The 13,238-nt window shown below is 51.9% G+C and overlaps 1 protein-coding gene across 4 annotated transcripts in view; it reads right to left on the reverse strand.

Annotated features, from left to right (window-relative positions):
* Positions 1-204: 204 nt before the first annotated feature.
* Positions 205-13,238, reverse strand: part of AP2B1 (adaptor related protein complex 2 subunit beta 1) — an 81,039-nt gene continuing 68,005 nt past the window's right edge. For all 4 annotated transcript variants that reach the window (XM_057373334.1, XM_057373331.1, XM_057373332.1 and 1 more), the window contains 2 exons: positions 4,047-4,201; positions 205-2,548 (listed from right to left, as the gene is read on the reverse strand). In XM_057373334.1, the coding sequence (XP_057229317.1) occupies positions 2,474-2,548; positions 4,047-4,201 (230 nt within the window). In that variant the 3' untranslated portion in view covers positions 205-2,473. The remainder of the gene's footprint in view (positions 2,549-4,046; positions 4,202-13,238) is intronic.

The raw sequence follows: 13,238 nt of genomic DNA on the forward strand, positions 1-13,238 counted from the left end.
AGCAGGTAGAGGACCAGGAAAATGTGCTGCCTCCTGCCCCTACAAGCCCCTAATTTGGGGGGGTCTGGGTGATGGAAAAAGAAGCTCAGTGAGCAAATAGTCTCCTTCCAACCAAAGCCAGCCTTCAGCCCTGCTGCTCCCCAGCATCAGGGGAACGGCTGCTGTCCCCATTCCCACAGAGCCACACGCAGCCAGAGCCTCGTGGAAATGAGTTTTATTGACACGGAGGGCAGAAAAAAGCCTGAAGAGCAACACCACGCACGCACGGCGAACACTCGAACGAGCAGGGGCGGAGGGAACGGCACCGACGAGCCCAGGGGGTGAGAAACCCACCCGAAAGGCTGGGAGGGAATTGGGCAAGAGAAGGGGGTGCTCAGCAGCCCCTCCCCACGTCGAAGCTACGCTTTCCTCCCTGCCCCATCGCACTCGGTGCACTGGTGCTTCCTTAATTGCTCTGTTAATGATTTTAACGCTATGCCCGCAGGGCTCAGCACAAATCACCTCCCGGCACACGTGGAAGGGCTCAAGGGCTGCTTTGCTCCAGCTCTGCCCCACTTTTTTCCCCCCTCAGCCAGAGCACAGGGGTTCCTACACACGGACACCACCTTCCTCAGGGTCCTGCAGCTCCTGGGCCCCGCTGGAGTCTCTCCCAGGACACTGTGACCTTTTCCCAGCACTGGTTTCTTGGCTGCAGTCAGTGCCAGAGCCCTGATGAACGATCTCCCACCGTGAAACATTTACTGACTTTGAAAGTGGCATCTAAAAGGACGACATGGGGGGGTTGCTACACGCAGGAGCTTTGTTAGCTGGGGAGGAGATGTCCAAGCATGCTGGGGAGGGYGAAGCTGCTCTGGGTTGGGGCTTGGATTAAGCAGGACAAGCTCTGGATAGAGCAGGGACATGCAAGAGGCTTTGCTTTCACTGCTGCTGCTGTGAATGGTTGCAATGGGACGAGTCCAGCTGGAAGGGAAACAATCCCAGGTTGGAAAAGAGGGGCCAGGGCATGGGGCTGCTCRGGACAGGGACTGRGAGCAGGGACTTGGCTGGCTCTGGCCACCGAGTGTCTCTGAGCACAGAGAGCAGAGCTGCCAGTGGTCCCATGGCTGGGTAAGTCCAGGCTTTGGCTCGGTGGGATATCAGGGTTAAATCCATAMAAACACCTATCTCAGGGCTGACCTCCCTGCTGCTCTTCTTTGTGGGTCAAAAGTCCTGCACTGGCCCCATTTGGGGGGTTAAGGAAGAGGGGTCATGGCAGCAGAGCAGGATTGCTGCATTTCCAACAGGAAACGCTTCCATGACCTGCTCCACTCAGCTGAAGGCTCCCGGCAGGCAGGGAGCAAACACTGCCAWGCCCAAACCATCTCCCACCATGGCCCAGCCTGGGTTTTGGGAACAGCACGGGAATGGGGAGAGCTGCTCTGCTCCCCTGGCACCCTGGGGCACTGCCAGCAGCGGCCCCTCTCCGTAGGGACCCGGCTGGTACCTGCAGCCCTGGCAGGGAACAGTTTGGATGGGCCACCAGGAGCCTTGGGAATTGCCACTGGGAGAAGGGGACACAGCTCAGGGATGGCTGAGAAGGCAGGCACGGCAAGAACGGGAGGAAGAGGGGCTGCAGATGGGTGAGGATGCAGGGACCATGCCTGGAGCTCTGGCACGAGCCTCTCGCCCTAAGAACTGACTCATTTTCCTTCCCTTCATCCACCCCTGCCCTGTCACCCCTCCAGGCCTTCCTCCCCACATAAAAGCAGCCTCACTCCACGGATCAGCAGCTCAGGAGCCAGGGAGTGAAAACACCATCGAAGCAGGGCCAGGAGTAACAAAACCCCCTGTTTAGGGCTCCATCCCCCTCCTGCACCCAGCTGATTGCTCTGCTCCTAATTCCCCAAGGCTGTGCTCGCCCTGCTAGAGCCCCACATCCCTGCCAGGCTCCCAAGACTTCCTCGGAATCGCCTTCCCTTTGAGCCAATTACAATAGAAAAACTCAAAAAAAGAAAATGTATAAAAAATATAAAGTGCTGTGTTAGGTTTTTGACACTTTTGCCTTGTTTTAATGAGCGGACGTGTGGTTTTTGCTCGGTGTTTTTTTTTTGTTTTTCCAATGAGCGGTTATTTTTACAAAATCGAAACTACACCTAAAGCCATTTAGAAAACACTGAACATTGGCACAAAATGGAGAGAAGCCCACGAGAACGGATGAGTGAGGGGYGAGGGGGACACGGGAGTAGTTCGAAGCAGTGGTTACAAACTCCATGGACGCTAAAAATACCAAAGGGGTTTGTTCCCTATCATCGTTAGCACGTGGATACTAATTGCTACCTTGTTTTAATCAGTGCCTTTGACTGAAATCCTACACATGAATACAGCTGCTTCCAGTTAGGAGTGCTTTTCCCCCGCGCTGGCGGTGAAGGAGGCTCCGGGGACCCCTTTTTTCCCCCCCTCCTCCTGCAGGGTGAGGCACAGGCTCCATCTCCTGTTAGTTTTTCAAGATGGCATCGTAGGCCTGGTAGATGTACTGGGACACTTCTGGAGCTCGGCATTTCAGGGAGAGCTGTGGAGAGGAGAGGAGAGGAGAGGAGAGGTCAGTGCTGGGGCAGAGGGAGGCAGGAGATTCCTGCCACCTGCACAAAGGCAGCTGAGAATGGGTTGGACATTAATGATGAGAGTCACACAGACTATTTCTCCTGCTTTCTCCATCACCAACCCCAAACTGCCTTCTCAGAGCTTCTCTRCAAGGAGGATGAGGAAAACAAAAGCAAAGTCCTGCTGTAGGGGTCCCAAATTCCTCAGCAAATGTAGGTGGGGCAAGGAGGAAGGATAGGGACACGGCCCCAAACTGAGACAGGGGACCTGTGGCTTGTCCTGTAAATCACAGCACTGAACCCAAAGGCTTCTGAGGATGTGCTGCTCTGATGGACACAAACTTGGCTGTGGCTCCTCTCTAAAGCAAACATCAGGCTGAGAGGGGGCTTGCAGCACCAAACCTTGTGCAAACATTTTAAATCACCTTCTGACTGTTCACCCCCAGCTCCGCAGACCATGGCACATCTCCTGGCACAGCTTCCAACAGGAGATAAATCCTCTCATACCAGAGACACAAAGGTCCCTCAGAAGGGCAAGGGAAGTCAGAGGGAAGAATCCCAGGGGAGCATGAGGCAGGAGAGAGCACCTTCCCCCAGCCACAGGGCCACAGCCAGCCGGGAACACGGCGGGGCATAAATTCCCCCTTGTCTGGAGGAGGGGGAAGGGCACCCTGGCAATGCTTCCTCACTAAAATCTCTTGGCTTTATMTCTGGGTAACCTTGGCAAGTGACTGCTCATCGCTGAGCAGGCACTGTCCCAGCTCGCTGGTGACAGAGCAGGGGGAGTTCTGTCGCTCCTCACTTTTCCTGTGTTGGGAATTAACGGGATCTCCCTCCAAAGAGATTCCTCCAAATTAACGGGATCTCCCTCCAAGCAGATCCCTCCAAATCATTGGGATCTCCCCCCAAACAGATCCCTCCAAATTAACGGGGTCTCCCTCCAAGCAGATCCCTCCAAATTAATGGGATCTCCCTCCAAACACATCCCTTCAAATTAATGGGATCTCCCCCAAACACATCCCTCCAAATTAACGGGATCTCCCTCCAAGCAGATCCCTCCAAATTAACGGGATCTCCCTTTGAACAGATGTCTCCAAATTAATGTGCTCTCCCCCCAAACAGATCCCTCCAAATTAACAGGATCTCCCTCCAAATTAACGGGATCTCCCTCCAAACAGATCCTTCCAAATTAACGGGATCTCCCTCCATTCAGATCCCTCCAAATTAACGGGATCTCCTTTTGAACAGATGTCTCCAAATTAATGTGCTCTCCCTCCAAATTAACGGGATCTCCCTCCAAACAGATCCCTCCAAATTAACGGGATCTCCCTCCAAACAGATCCCTCCAAACTAATAGGATCTCCCTCTGAACAGATGCCCCCAAATTAACAGATTCTCCCTCCCAAAAGCTCATCGGAGCAGGGAGGAGCAGCACCCCAGGCTGTGCCATGCCCTGGGCCACCTCACCGTGTAGTTGGGGTTGCCGGGCTGGATGCGGAGCTCAGCCAGGATCCAGATGCCATTGGTGAGTTTCAGAGATTGGTAGAGCATGTCCTGCCCCTCCACGTTCCTCTTGGCRATGGTGTAGACGTTGTTGTTCTGCAGTTTGCTGGAGACAGTGTCTTTGGAGAGGGGGAAAAAAAATACAGCTGTTAATTCAGATCCGTCATCTGCAGAGACAGGAGAGCCCGGAGGAGCGTTCCCAGGGTGCAGGCTGGCTCCTTCCCCGGGGAYAGGAGCACACATGACACAGGGAGAAAAAAATTCCAGTTCTTTTCATGGAYCCACCTCATTCCTTTCAGGCTGTGATGTCTTGATAAGGATTTGAGTGTTTAGAGGGGTTTCACTCACTGCTCTGGGTCACTCAGGACTGAGCAAGGTGACATGGTCAAGGCAGCACCGAAAGGAAGAGGACCCTGCTTGATCTACAACCCCCAGCCAGCTGCAGGCAGCCAGAAAATCAGGAGATGAAGGTGGGAAAGAACAAAGATCACTGCCCGAGGCTTGCTCAGCTTCTGACATTCTGTCCCAAACATGAGAGCTCCCTCCTGCTTCCCTCACACACACACACTTCTGGCCACATCAGCGTCCTACAAAGCAGTATAAACCCTTTCCTTTTTTAACAGCAATTACTTGAAAGGGTAAAACCCCCCCAGACACTCTCTCCAGATATTACAGGGCTGTGGTGCAGTTCTAACACACAGCCTGACCTCAGCCCTCGCAGGTGAGGTGTGATTTCACCTGCACACCTGGCTGGGTGTCACCGTCACTCACGGTGATTTCTAAGAGACTTTTGGAAGAAACCACAACAGGCAAACATGCAGAACACCAGGACCCCAAACCAGCAGCTCCTGGATGCCAAAAAGTTTCTCAGCATAAAGCAGAGCAAACATCAGGCTGGGGATGCCATGCTTTGGGTGCAAGATTTCACACCTTCACTGGCAAATTCCCATTCCTGGTGCCCAAAAGGAGAAATTTAATTCCCTGCTGGGGYAGGGGGAACACTTTGAGCTGGGGCATTCAGAGCAGGTTGGGCACTACTGACCAAATCCAAGGGAGAGAAACAGCCTTAAACCAACTTGCACTGAAAGGCCAAGGACTGGAAATGTGGGATCCATATCGAGGAGCAGGAGAACAGCAGAGAAGCAGCAGGAAAGGACCACGCAGCTCTAATCCATCCCTGCATCTACACAGATCCACTGCTGCCGGATTTGGGAATGGACATAAGTCTGGTGCACAGAGGGGTTAGAGAGAGGTCTGTCCATGCACAGAAGGAGGAAGCAAAGGGCCCTACAAATCCATCCCCTGATGCAGACACTGGGATGTGCAGACACTGGGATGTGCTGCCTCTCCCCAGGGCAGCCTGGACTCTTCCCTGAACCCCTTTGCTCCCCAGATTCCAGAGCAGCTCCCTGCAGGTCGAGGATGGTTCAGGCATCCAGCCACCCAGACACACTCAGATTTAGGTTTCCTCTCTTCCCCAGTTACTATGGAAACTGGCAGATATATGTAACTAATGAGATCTTTTGCTTAAAACCCCTCATTCCCCGTCTCCTCCTCCCACCCATACTCCTCCTCTACACAAAAAACTCACTCAGACTTGGGAGATGGGCAGTGCACAGCGGTCCCCTGCTCACAGGGAGCGTGGCTGGGATTCATCCAAGCTTGGAGGAGCATCACTCACCAGGGATGAAGCCCAAATTCCCACATCCTCCTGCCCCCAGCCACGAGAGCAGCTCCAAGACTTTGGGAAGTCACAGCACAAGCGCTGGCTCAGACAGCACATCCTTGTCTGACAGAGGTGTTGGTATTAAGTGGGATTTTCTTTGCCCGATTTTGACAGGCTGTGGTGAAATCTCAGCCCACTGGACATGAATCCTGAAGGTGGAACTACTGGCAAGGACTTTCTCCAGCAATCCTGACACCTGTGACAGCAGCCTCCCCTCTGCTGGGGGATGCTGCTGGAGTAAAGGCACTCCCTGGGGAGCAGAGATGCAGGATTACTGTAAGAAGCTGCAATTTTGGCAGCTGTGAGGCTGCTGCCCCATCACAGAGGAGRGGAGCTGTGTTTGGGAGCTCTCACAACCACAGAGGAGCTGCTCTTACACCAAAATCCTCATGTGATGGACTCCTCCTGCAACTGAAACACCCCCAGCCTCTGCCGAGGGGCAGATTTCTGTGCAGGAATGCGCTTGTAGGGGGATACAGGGAGGGAAACTGAGGCAGGGCAACCCCTAGGAAAGCCTATTTCCATCCTCCCTGACCTCAGTTACCCTCTTTGGAGCACCAAAAGCCCCACCAAAAGCTGCCCTGCCCCAGCCACACACGCAGAGCAATGGGGAGCAGGCTGGAGGTGATGCTTGGCTTACCTGACCCTTGTGCCCCCTCTCCCAGCACAGATCTGGGCACTGCTGGGAACTGACCCCTCTCCCCCCAGGTAGCAGCTCCCACCCCTCCCGTGCTCTGGAGTATCAGCAATTTGGATTTTGGAGATCATCAGAGTTGCTAAGCAACAGTGGCAGGCTGTGGCTGGCTGAAGGCAGGACCGCTAATGCCGTGTGACAGCACAGCCTTTATAAAAAAATAAATAAATAAAATAAACCCAGGCAGATCTCGCTGGGAGCAGGGAGCTGAGCCCAGGGAGGCAGGAGCAGGGCTCAGGGGACTCTGCAAACCAGAGCACACAGATCCTCCAGCAAGGCAGCACAAAATGTGACCACACCTGGCCTTGCACAGCAACTTTCTCYTGGCTCAAGGTTTCTTCTCACAACCCTCCTGAAGCACAAGGGAAGGACACACGGAGGGAAGGACACACAGAAGGAAGGACACACAGAGGTTTGGCCATCACCACAGCCAGGGAAGCCTCTGACATCAGCCCAGCTTTCAGGGCTGGTTTGGTTTGTTTTCCTTGTGTYTTCCTTTCTGAACAGAATTCTTTCCCTCAGTCCCACAACTGAACAGTGCACGTGGAAACACGGGCACACGSGGAAGAACAGCTGGGCAAGGAGCGACCCAATACTTTYTAAAAAGCACTTTTCTGGCTAAAGCAAAGGATTGGCTTTAATCTTGTGCCCAGCAGCTCGAGAATTTCACCTCTGAACTCAGAGAACCAAGACGAGCACCTGGGGTTTGCACCAAGAACACTGACAATGTACCTTTCTGAACTTTGTGCCACTCTGCAACAAGCTCTTCATATCAAAAATTAAAATGTAATGAATGCATTTCATGCTGTGGTAGCTGAGAATATCCCTGCGCCGTTTCTAGCAGCACCTGAGTGGTTCTGAGCATCCAGCCAAGAACTGCATTCAAACAACAAGCACAGACTCTGAGCCAGTGGGGAGGCACTTGGGGCAATGTCAGGACAGTACATTCGTTTCTAAGGCATGTAAAATGCACCCGTGCTGTAATTTATTATCAGGTACAAGATCTGCACACAGAGAAAAAGCCAACATATCAGGGAAGCTGTGTACCACTGGTCCCCCGGTTGTTTCATCAAAAAATAATCAAATTTCTCTTTGTTCTGGCATYAGCAAATTACTTGGGGGAGAAAAACAAAGTGACCACAGCATACCAATAAAACCATGTTGAGCTCTAAACATGAAAGCTGCTGTTTCACACCAAACTGGAAAACCAAAATCCTAGAACTGCTGAACAGCACAGCAACTGATTGCCTCTCGTTTAACGGCATTCCATCTCCCCGTGCAAGTCAGTGGGTTTGGGTAAGCAGTATTTAGGAGAAAGAAAAACATTTAGCTCATCTGATTTGCATATCCTAATGTAGTGATCCTTTAGAAATTGAGTCAAACTTAGCATGTTGAAAAAAAAAATGCAGTGTAAACAAAGCAAACTGAGCTTTAGTGCACGCTCAGTTACGGGGGAAACCTCGATTGCACCAACAGCACCCAGAATATTTGAGCTGTAACAGCTGAGGGATCTATTTTCATGCACTAGATTCTTGTATTTTCATTAAAAAAAAACCCAAATCAATTAATTCAGCAGYGCTGGATTCGTCAGAGATGAGAATGCTGGGCTATAAGCATGACCTTGTGTTTTCATTATTTCTGAATGAGGTTTTCTCCAGGGAACTATCCCAGCCTCTTCCTACGAGGCTGATGCATGAAACAGCTCTAACGAATTGCAGATGTGCAGGGCATCCTAAGCACACCTTGGCCCCGTGATGCAGCTCCAGAGAGACTTGTTCCTCCCTGGCCAGAGAGCTTCAGCCCTCAGCAACAGCYTCAGGCCAGGTCCATCTCTGACCACTTGAAACCTCAGCCCCAAATCCAGAACCAAGCACTCATCTCTCCCTGACTCACTGGGAATGGTGGGAATACTTTCAAACGTTCGGGTTTTGCTTTTTTTGGAAGCAAAGATGCTGGAGACACTGACCAGAGCACTTAAAGGTACCTGCTCCTCATCCCACAGCCTGGCACCTTATCCTACCTTATCCTCAGCTGCACTTGCCATGCTGTGGGCTACCTGCAGCAGCCAAGGCTTCCTGGTTGCTCTGTGTTTTGGGCTGAGATGCCAGGGGCAGGAGGTTTTTTTTGCCATCCCTGTTGCAAGACATCAAAGCTCCTATCAATCCTTTTCGGCTTGCCTCGTGGGCACAGGATGGATCTTTTACCTACAAAGGCCTGTGAGTGCAGATTCCCACAGAAGCTTCTCCGCTGCCTGCCGGTGTTTATCTCCTTTTTATTTGAAGGAAAGAAAGCAATAACCCGGGGAAAAGTCTGCAGCTTGCACGGGAGGTGCTGGAAGGGGACTGCTGCACGGTGACAGACAGCTCTRGATGTGTAAGGAACTCACAAGCTGCTTTTGTGACATCAAATGYGATAAAATCCTAACCAACCCCCCAGATCCCTGCTTCAAGCCCATCTCACTTCAGAGCCAATTCCACTCTGGAAAGAGCAGCATCCCAGCTCTTTCCTGCTCCTGTCCAGCCTTTCCCTCCTCATTTCTTCCACCTCCCAGGCACATCCCAACCTCTTGGCTGCACAGTTATTGTCATGTCATATTAAACATCAGCTTCTTCATCACCCCTCTCTGCCATTCACTCTTGTAATTCTCCAGCTCCAAACCCCTGTGTATTTTTCATTTTCACTTTCATTTCCTTGTTTTTCACCTCCTTGATTAATCCTGTCTCAGTCCAGACACTTTCTAGAAAACTTCAAGTGGGTCCATTGCACCTTTCGTGCAGCACCTCCCAAGCTTCCTGCCTTAGTAAAAGCTAAATGGGGAATATGTGCTGGGTGCTCAGAGMAAAAGAAATTCAAATTTCAGTTTCTCCACTGAGGAAGAGCAGAAAGAGCAAACCTCCTGTTTGGCTGCTCTGTAGGGCCTCCAGGATATCAGCACAGAACTTCAACCCTGCTGCTCACAGGGCGCAGAAACAGCACAGATGTGAGAACTTGGGAATGCAAAGGCTGCTTGCAAGCTGGGAGAAGGAAAACTGGGGAAAGGAAAACTGGGGGAAGGAAAACTGGGGGAAGGAACGATGGGAGATGGAAAACTGGGGGAAGGAAAACTGGGAGAAAGAAAACTGGGAGAAGGAAAACTGGGGGAAGGAAAACTGGGAGAAAGAACACTGGGAGAAGGAAAACTGGGAAAAGGAAAAGATAGGAGAAGGAAAAGATGGGACATGAAAAAGGTGGGAAAGGGAAAGCTGGGAGAGGGAAAAGTGGGAGAAGGAAAAGTGGGAGAAGGAAAAGCTGGGAGATGGAAAAGGTGGGAGAGGGAAAGCTGGGAGATGGAAAGCTAGGAGAGGGAAAGCTGGGAGAACGAAAACTGGGAGAAGGAAAAGATGGGAGAGGGAAAAGCTGAGAGAAGAAAAAGCTGGGAGAAGGAAAGCTGGGAGAGGGAAAAGTGGGAAAGGGAAAACTGGGAGAACGAAAGGCAGGCACTGAGGGTGCAGGGACCACACTCCTGAGCAGCCTCTCCCAGCACAGCCTCTCCACACGGCTCCTGGAGCTGCGCTAGGGCACATCCCTGGGAGCAGAGGTATTTTTAGCTGCAGCTCCACTCACGTCACAGGGCTGGGATCAGTGAGGCTGAGGCATGAATGGTGTCCCTGAGCACTCACCATCACCGGGTGGGTGGGCTCAGGCTGGCACTGAATGACTGAACCCAGCAGGGAACCATTCACTCCACCAGCTTCAGAGCTGTTCCATGGGCTGGAAGGTTGCACAAATCCAGCATCTGGTGAGGAACTGCTGGAATCTGCAGAGTTTTGTGCAGCTCTGCCACTGAATATCACCATCACTGASAGCCCAAATCGAGAGCTTTGTTGTGGTTACACATTTCCTACAGGAGAGTCTTTGGAACAGGAAACAGCCCTTCCTCCACAAGGATCAAAGTTCCTAAAGATTTTAWATCCAGACTTGCTCTTTTTGGAAGAAAGGAGGTGTCTTAAGTCTATTTTCACTGGATTTAAATGATCAAGGCTGTGAATTTTGTAAAATCATCACCCTGCAGAGGCACATGGCCATGCACACACCCTTGCTCTGGTGTCAACTAGGAATAAAATGGATTCAACTCCTGCCAGATTTCATCCAGYTCACTCTGCCTCTGCCCTGGTATGTCTCACTTGCCATGCTGTGAGAACCCTCAACCCCTGGAAGCCCAGCACTCCRTGGATTTTGGGATTTGGCTGATCCTTGTGCAGGCAAGGCCTGAAGCTCTTTTGGTGTTCTGAACGAGAGGAGGTCACTGCCTGTAGCAAATCAGGGTGAGCAGGTGGAGTCAGGCTCCACTGGCAGACAAAATCCAAGGGACTAAGGCAAGATTTCCCTGCTTTTCCCTCCTGCAGGCTCTTGGGCTGCTCCGTGCCCAAGCCCAGGTGGTCAAGGAAGAGCTGCAAGAGGGAGGAGGTGTCGGCAGCAGAGACACAAATCCAGAAGCCTCAGTGGTTGGGAGCATTTGGAAGCTGCTCGTGAGGCATGACCCACTTTCTGTTGTGCACAAGCCAAAGAGGTTGGCAGATCCTGGTAGATCCTGGCAGATCCTGGTAGATCCTGGTAGATCCTGCATTCCCCCGAGCAATGTGAGGGATGGATCGTGCTCTGGAGAGGTTCTTCTCTGGAAAAGGCTGTGGATCCACTGCAGAGGAACTGCCTGGTGCTCCCTGCTCTCCCTGAGAGCTGCTGACTTGTCCTCCTCTGAGCATCCTGGGCCAGCAGTGAGGCCCTGAGCTGGCAAACACTCTGGGATGGGGAGCATTCCACACTCCAAACCCTCCAGAATGGGGAGCATTCCACACTCCAAACCCTCTGGGATGGGGAGCATTCTACACTGCAAAACCTTTCAGAATGGGGAGCATTCTGTCACTCCAAATGCTCTGGATTGGGCAGCATTCCACACTCCAAACCCTGTGAATCGGGAGCATTCTACACTCCAAACCCTCTGGAATGAGGAACACTCTACACTCCAAAGAATTTCAGAATGGGGAGCATTCCACACTCCAAACGCTCCAGAACGGGGAGCATTACACATTCCAAACCCTCTGGATTGGGGAACATTCTGTCACTCCAAATCCTCCAGAATGAGGAGCCTTCTGTCACTCCAAACCCTTTCAGAAAGGGGAGCATTCCACACTCTAAACCCTCCAGAATGGGGAGCATCCTTTCACTCCAWCTCCTCTGGAATGGGGAGYATTCCAYGCTCCAAATTCTCCAGAATGGGGAGCATTCTACACTCCAAACCCTCCAGAATGGGGAGCATTTCACAAGCCAAACCCTTTCAGAATGGGGACCATTCCACATTCCAAACCCTCTGGATTGGGGAGCATTCCACACTCCAAATCCTTCAGAATGGGGAGCATTCCACACTCCAAAGCCTTTGGACTGGGGAGTACCCTGTCACTCCAAACCCTCCAGAATGGTGAGGATTTTGTCACTCCAAATCCCCTGGATTGGGGAGTATTCCACACTCCAAAACCTTTCAGAATGGGGAGCATTCCACACTCCAAACCCTCTGGATTGGGGAGCATCCTTTCACTCCAACTCCTCTGGAATGGAGAGTATTCCACGCTCCAAATTCTCCAGAATGGGGAGCATTCTACACTCCAAACCCTCCAGAATGGGGAGCACTCCACACTCCAAACCTTCCAGAATGGGGAGCACTCCACACTCCAAACCCTCCAGAATGGGGAGCACTCCACACTCCAAACCCTCCAGAATGGGGAGCACTCCACACTCCAANCCTCCAGAATGGGGAGCACTCCACACTCCAAACCTTCCAGAATGGGGAGCATTCTGACACTTCAAATCCTTCAGAATGGGAAGCATTCCGTCACTCCAAATCCTTTCTGAATGAGGAGCCTTCTGTCACTCCAAACCCTCTGGAATGGGGAGCCTTCTGTCACTCCATGTTTCATAACATTTTCTTCCAGAGGGAAGAGGCGGACAGCCCAGGCTGCAGGATCGACAATCCCAGTCACCCCTCTCCCCCTCCCAACCACATTCCCTGCTAGCCAGCACCCCAACAGCACAATGAGCAGCTTCCAGTGATTCTGACTGGAGAAAAAGAGCYCAGGATGCAGCCAGGGCATGGCCAGGGCAGAAGGCACCRGCAGCRGCAGCAGCAGCTCTGCAGTGCAGGGGGAGAGGCAATGCCAAGCTCRGTCAGGAGCAGAGGGAGGACTGGGGGAGGCACAGAGGTTGTTCCTATTTGAAACCCCACAGTGAAATCAAGTCCTGAGGTCCAACAGCTGCTATTTTTCCACCCTCCTCTWGCATGTTCCATCTTTTATATTCTGAAATAGTAATAATTATGAATACAAAGAGACCCGTGGCTTCTGTCTGCTATTGAAGCACGAGGGTGTTATTGTGAGAGAATAAAAAAGGTTACAGGGCTGCTAATCAATAGGGACACTTCTTTCATCTGTGAAACACAGCAGCTTTTGGTAGCATCACCTGGCTCCTGTCCAGAACCTCTCAAACAGGAGCAAAGCTGCTCTGCTGGCACCACTCCACTCTTTTRCACTCCCTTACCCTTCAGCAGTTGTAAGGTCACACGTCCAAGACATTCACAGAGGCAGCTCCACRGCCAAACAAACTGAGCAGGACCAAACACGATGAAAATGCATCGATTTCTCGGCTAACAACAGCAGCCTCTTCCCATATGAGACACCCAACACCCTACGGTGTCTGCAGGGTTAAT

The sequence above is a fragment of the Malurus melanocephalus genome, unplaced genomic scaffold, assembly GCF_030028575.1.
Source record: "Malurus melanocephalus ecotype Western Australia unplaced genomic scaffold, MMel_1.1 scaffold_193, whole genome shotgun sequence".
NCBI lineage: Eukaryota > Metazoa > Chordata > Aves > Passeriformes > Maluridae > Malurus > Malurus melanocephalus.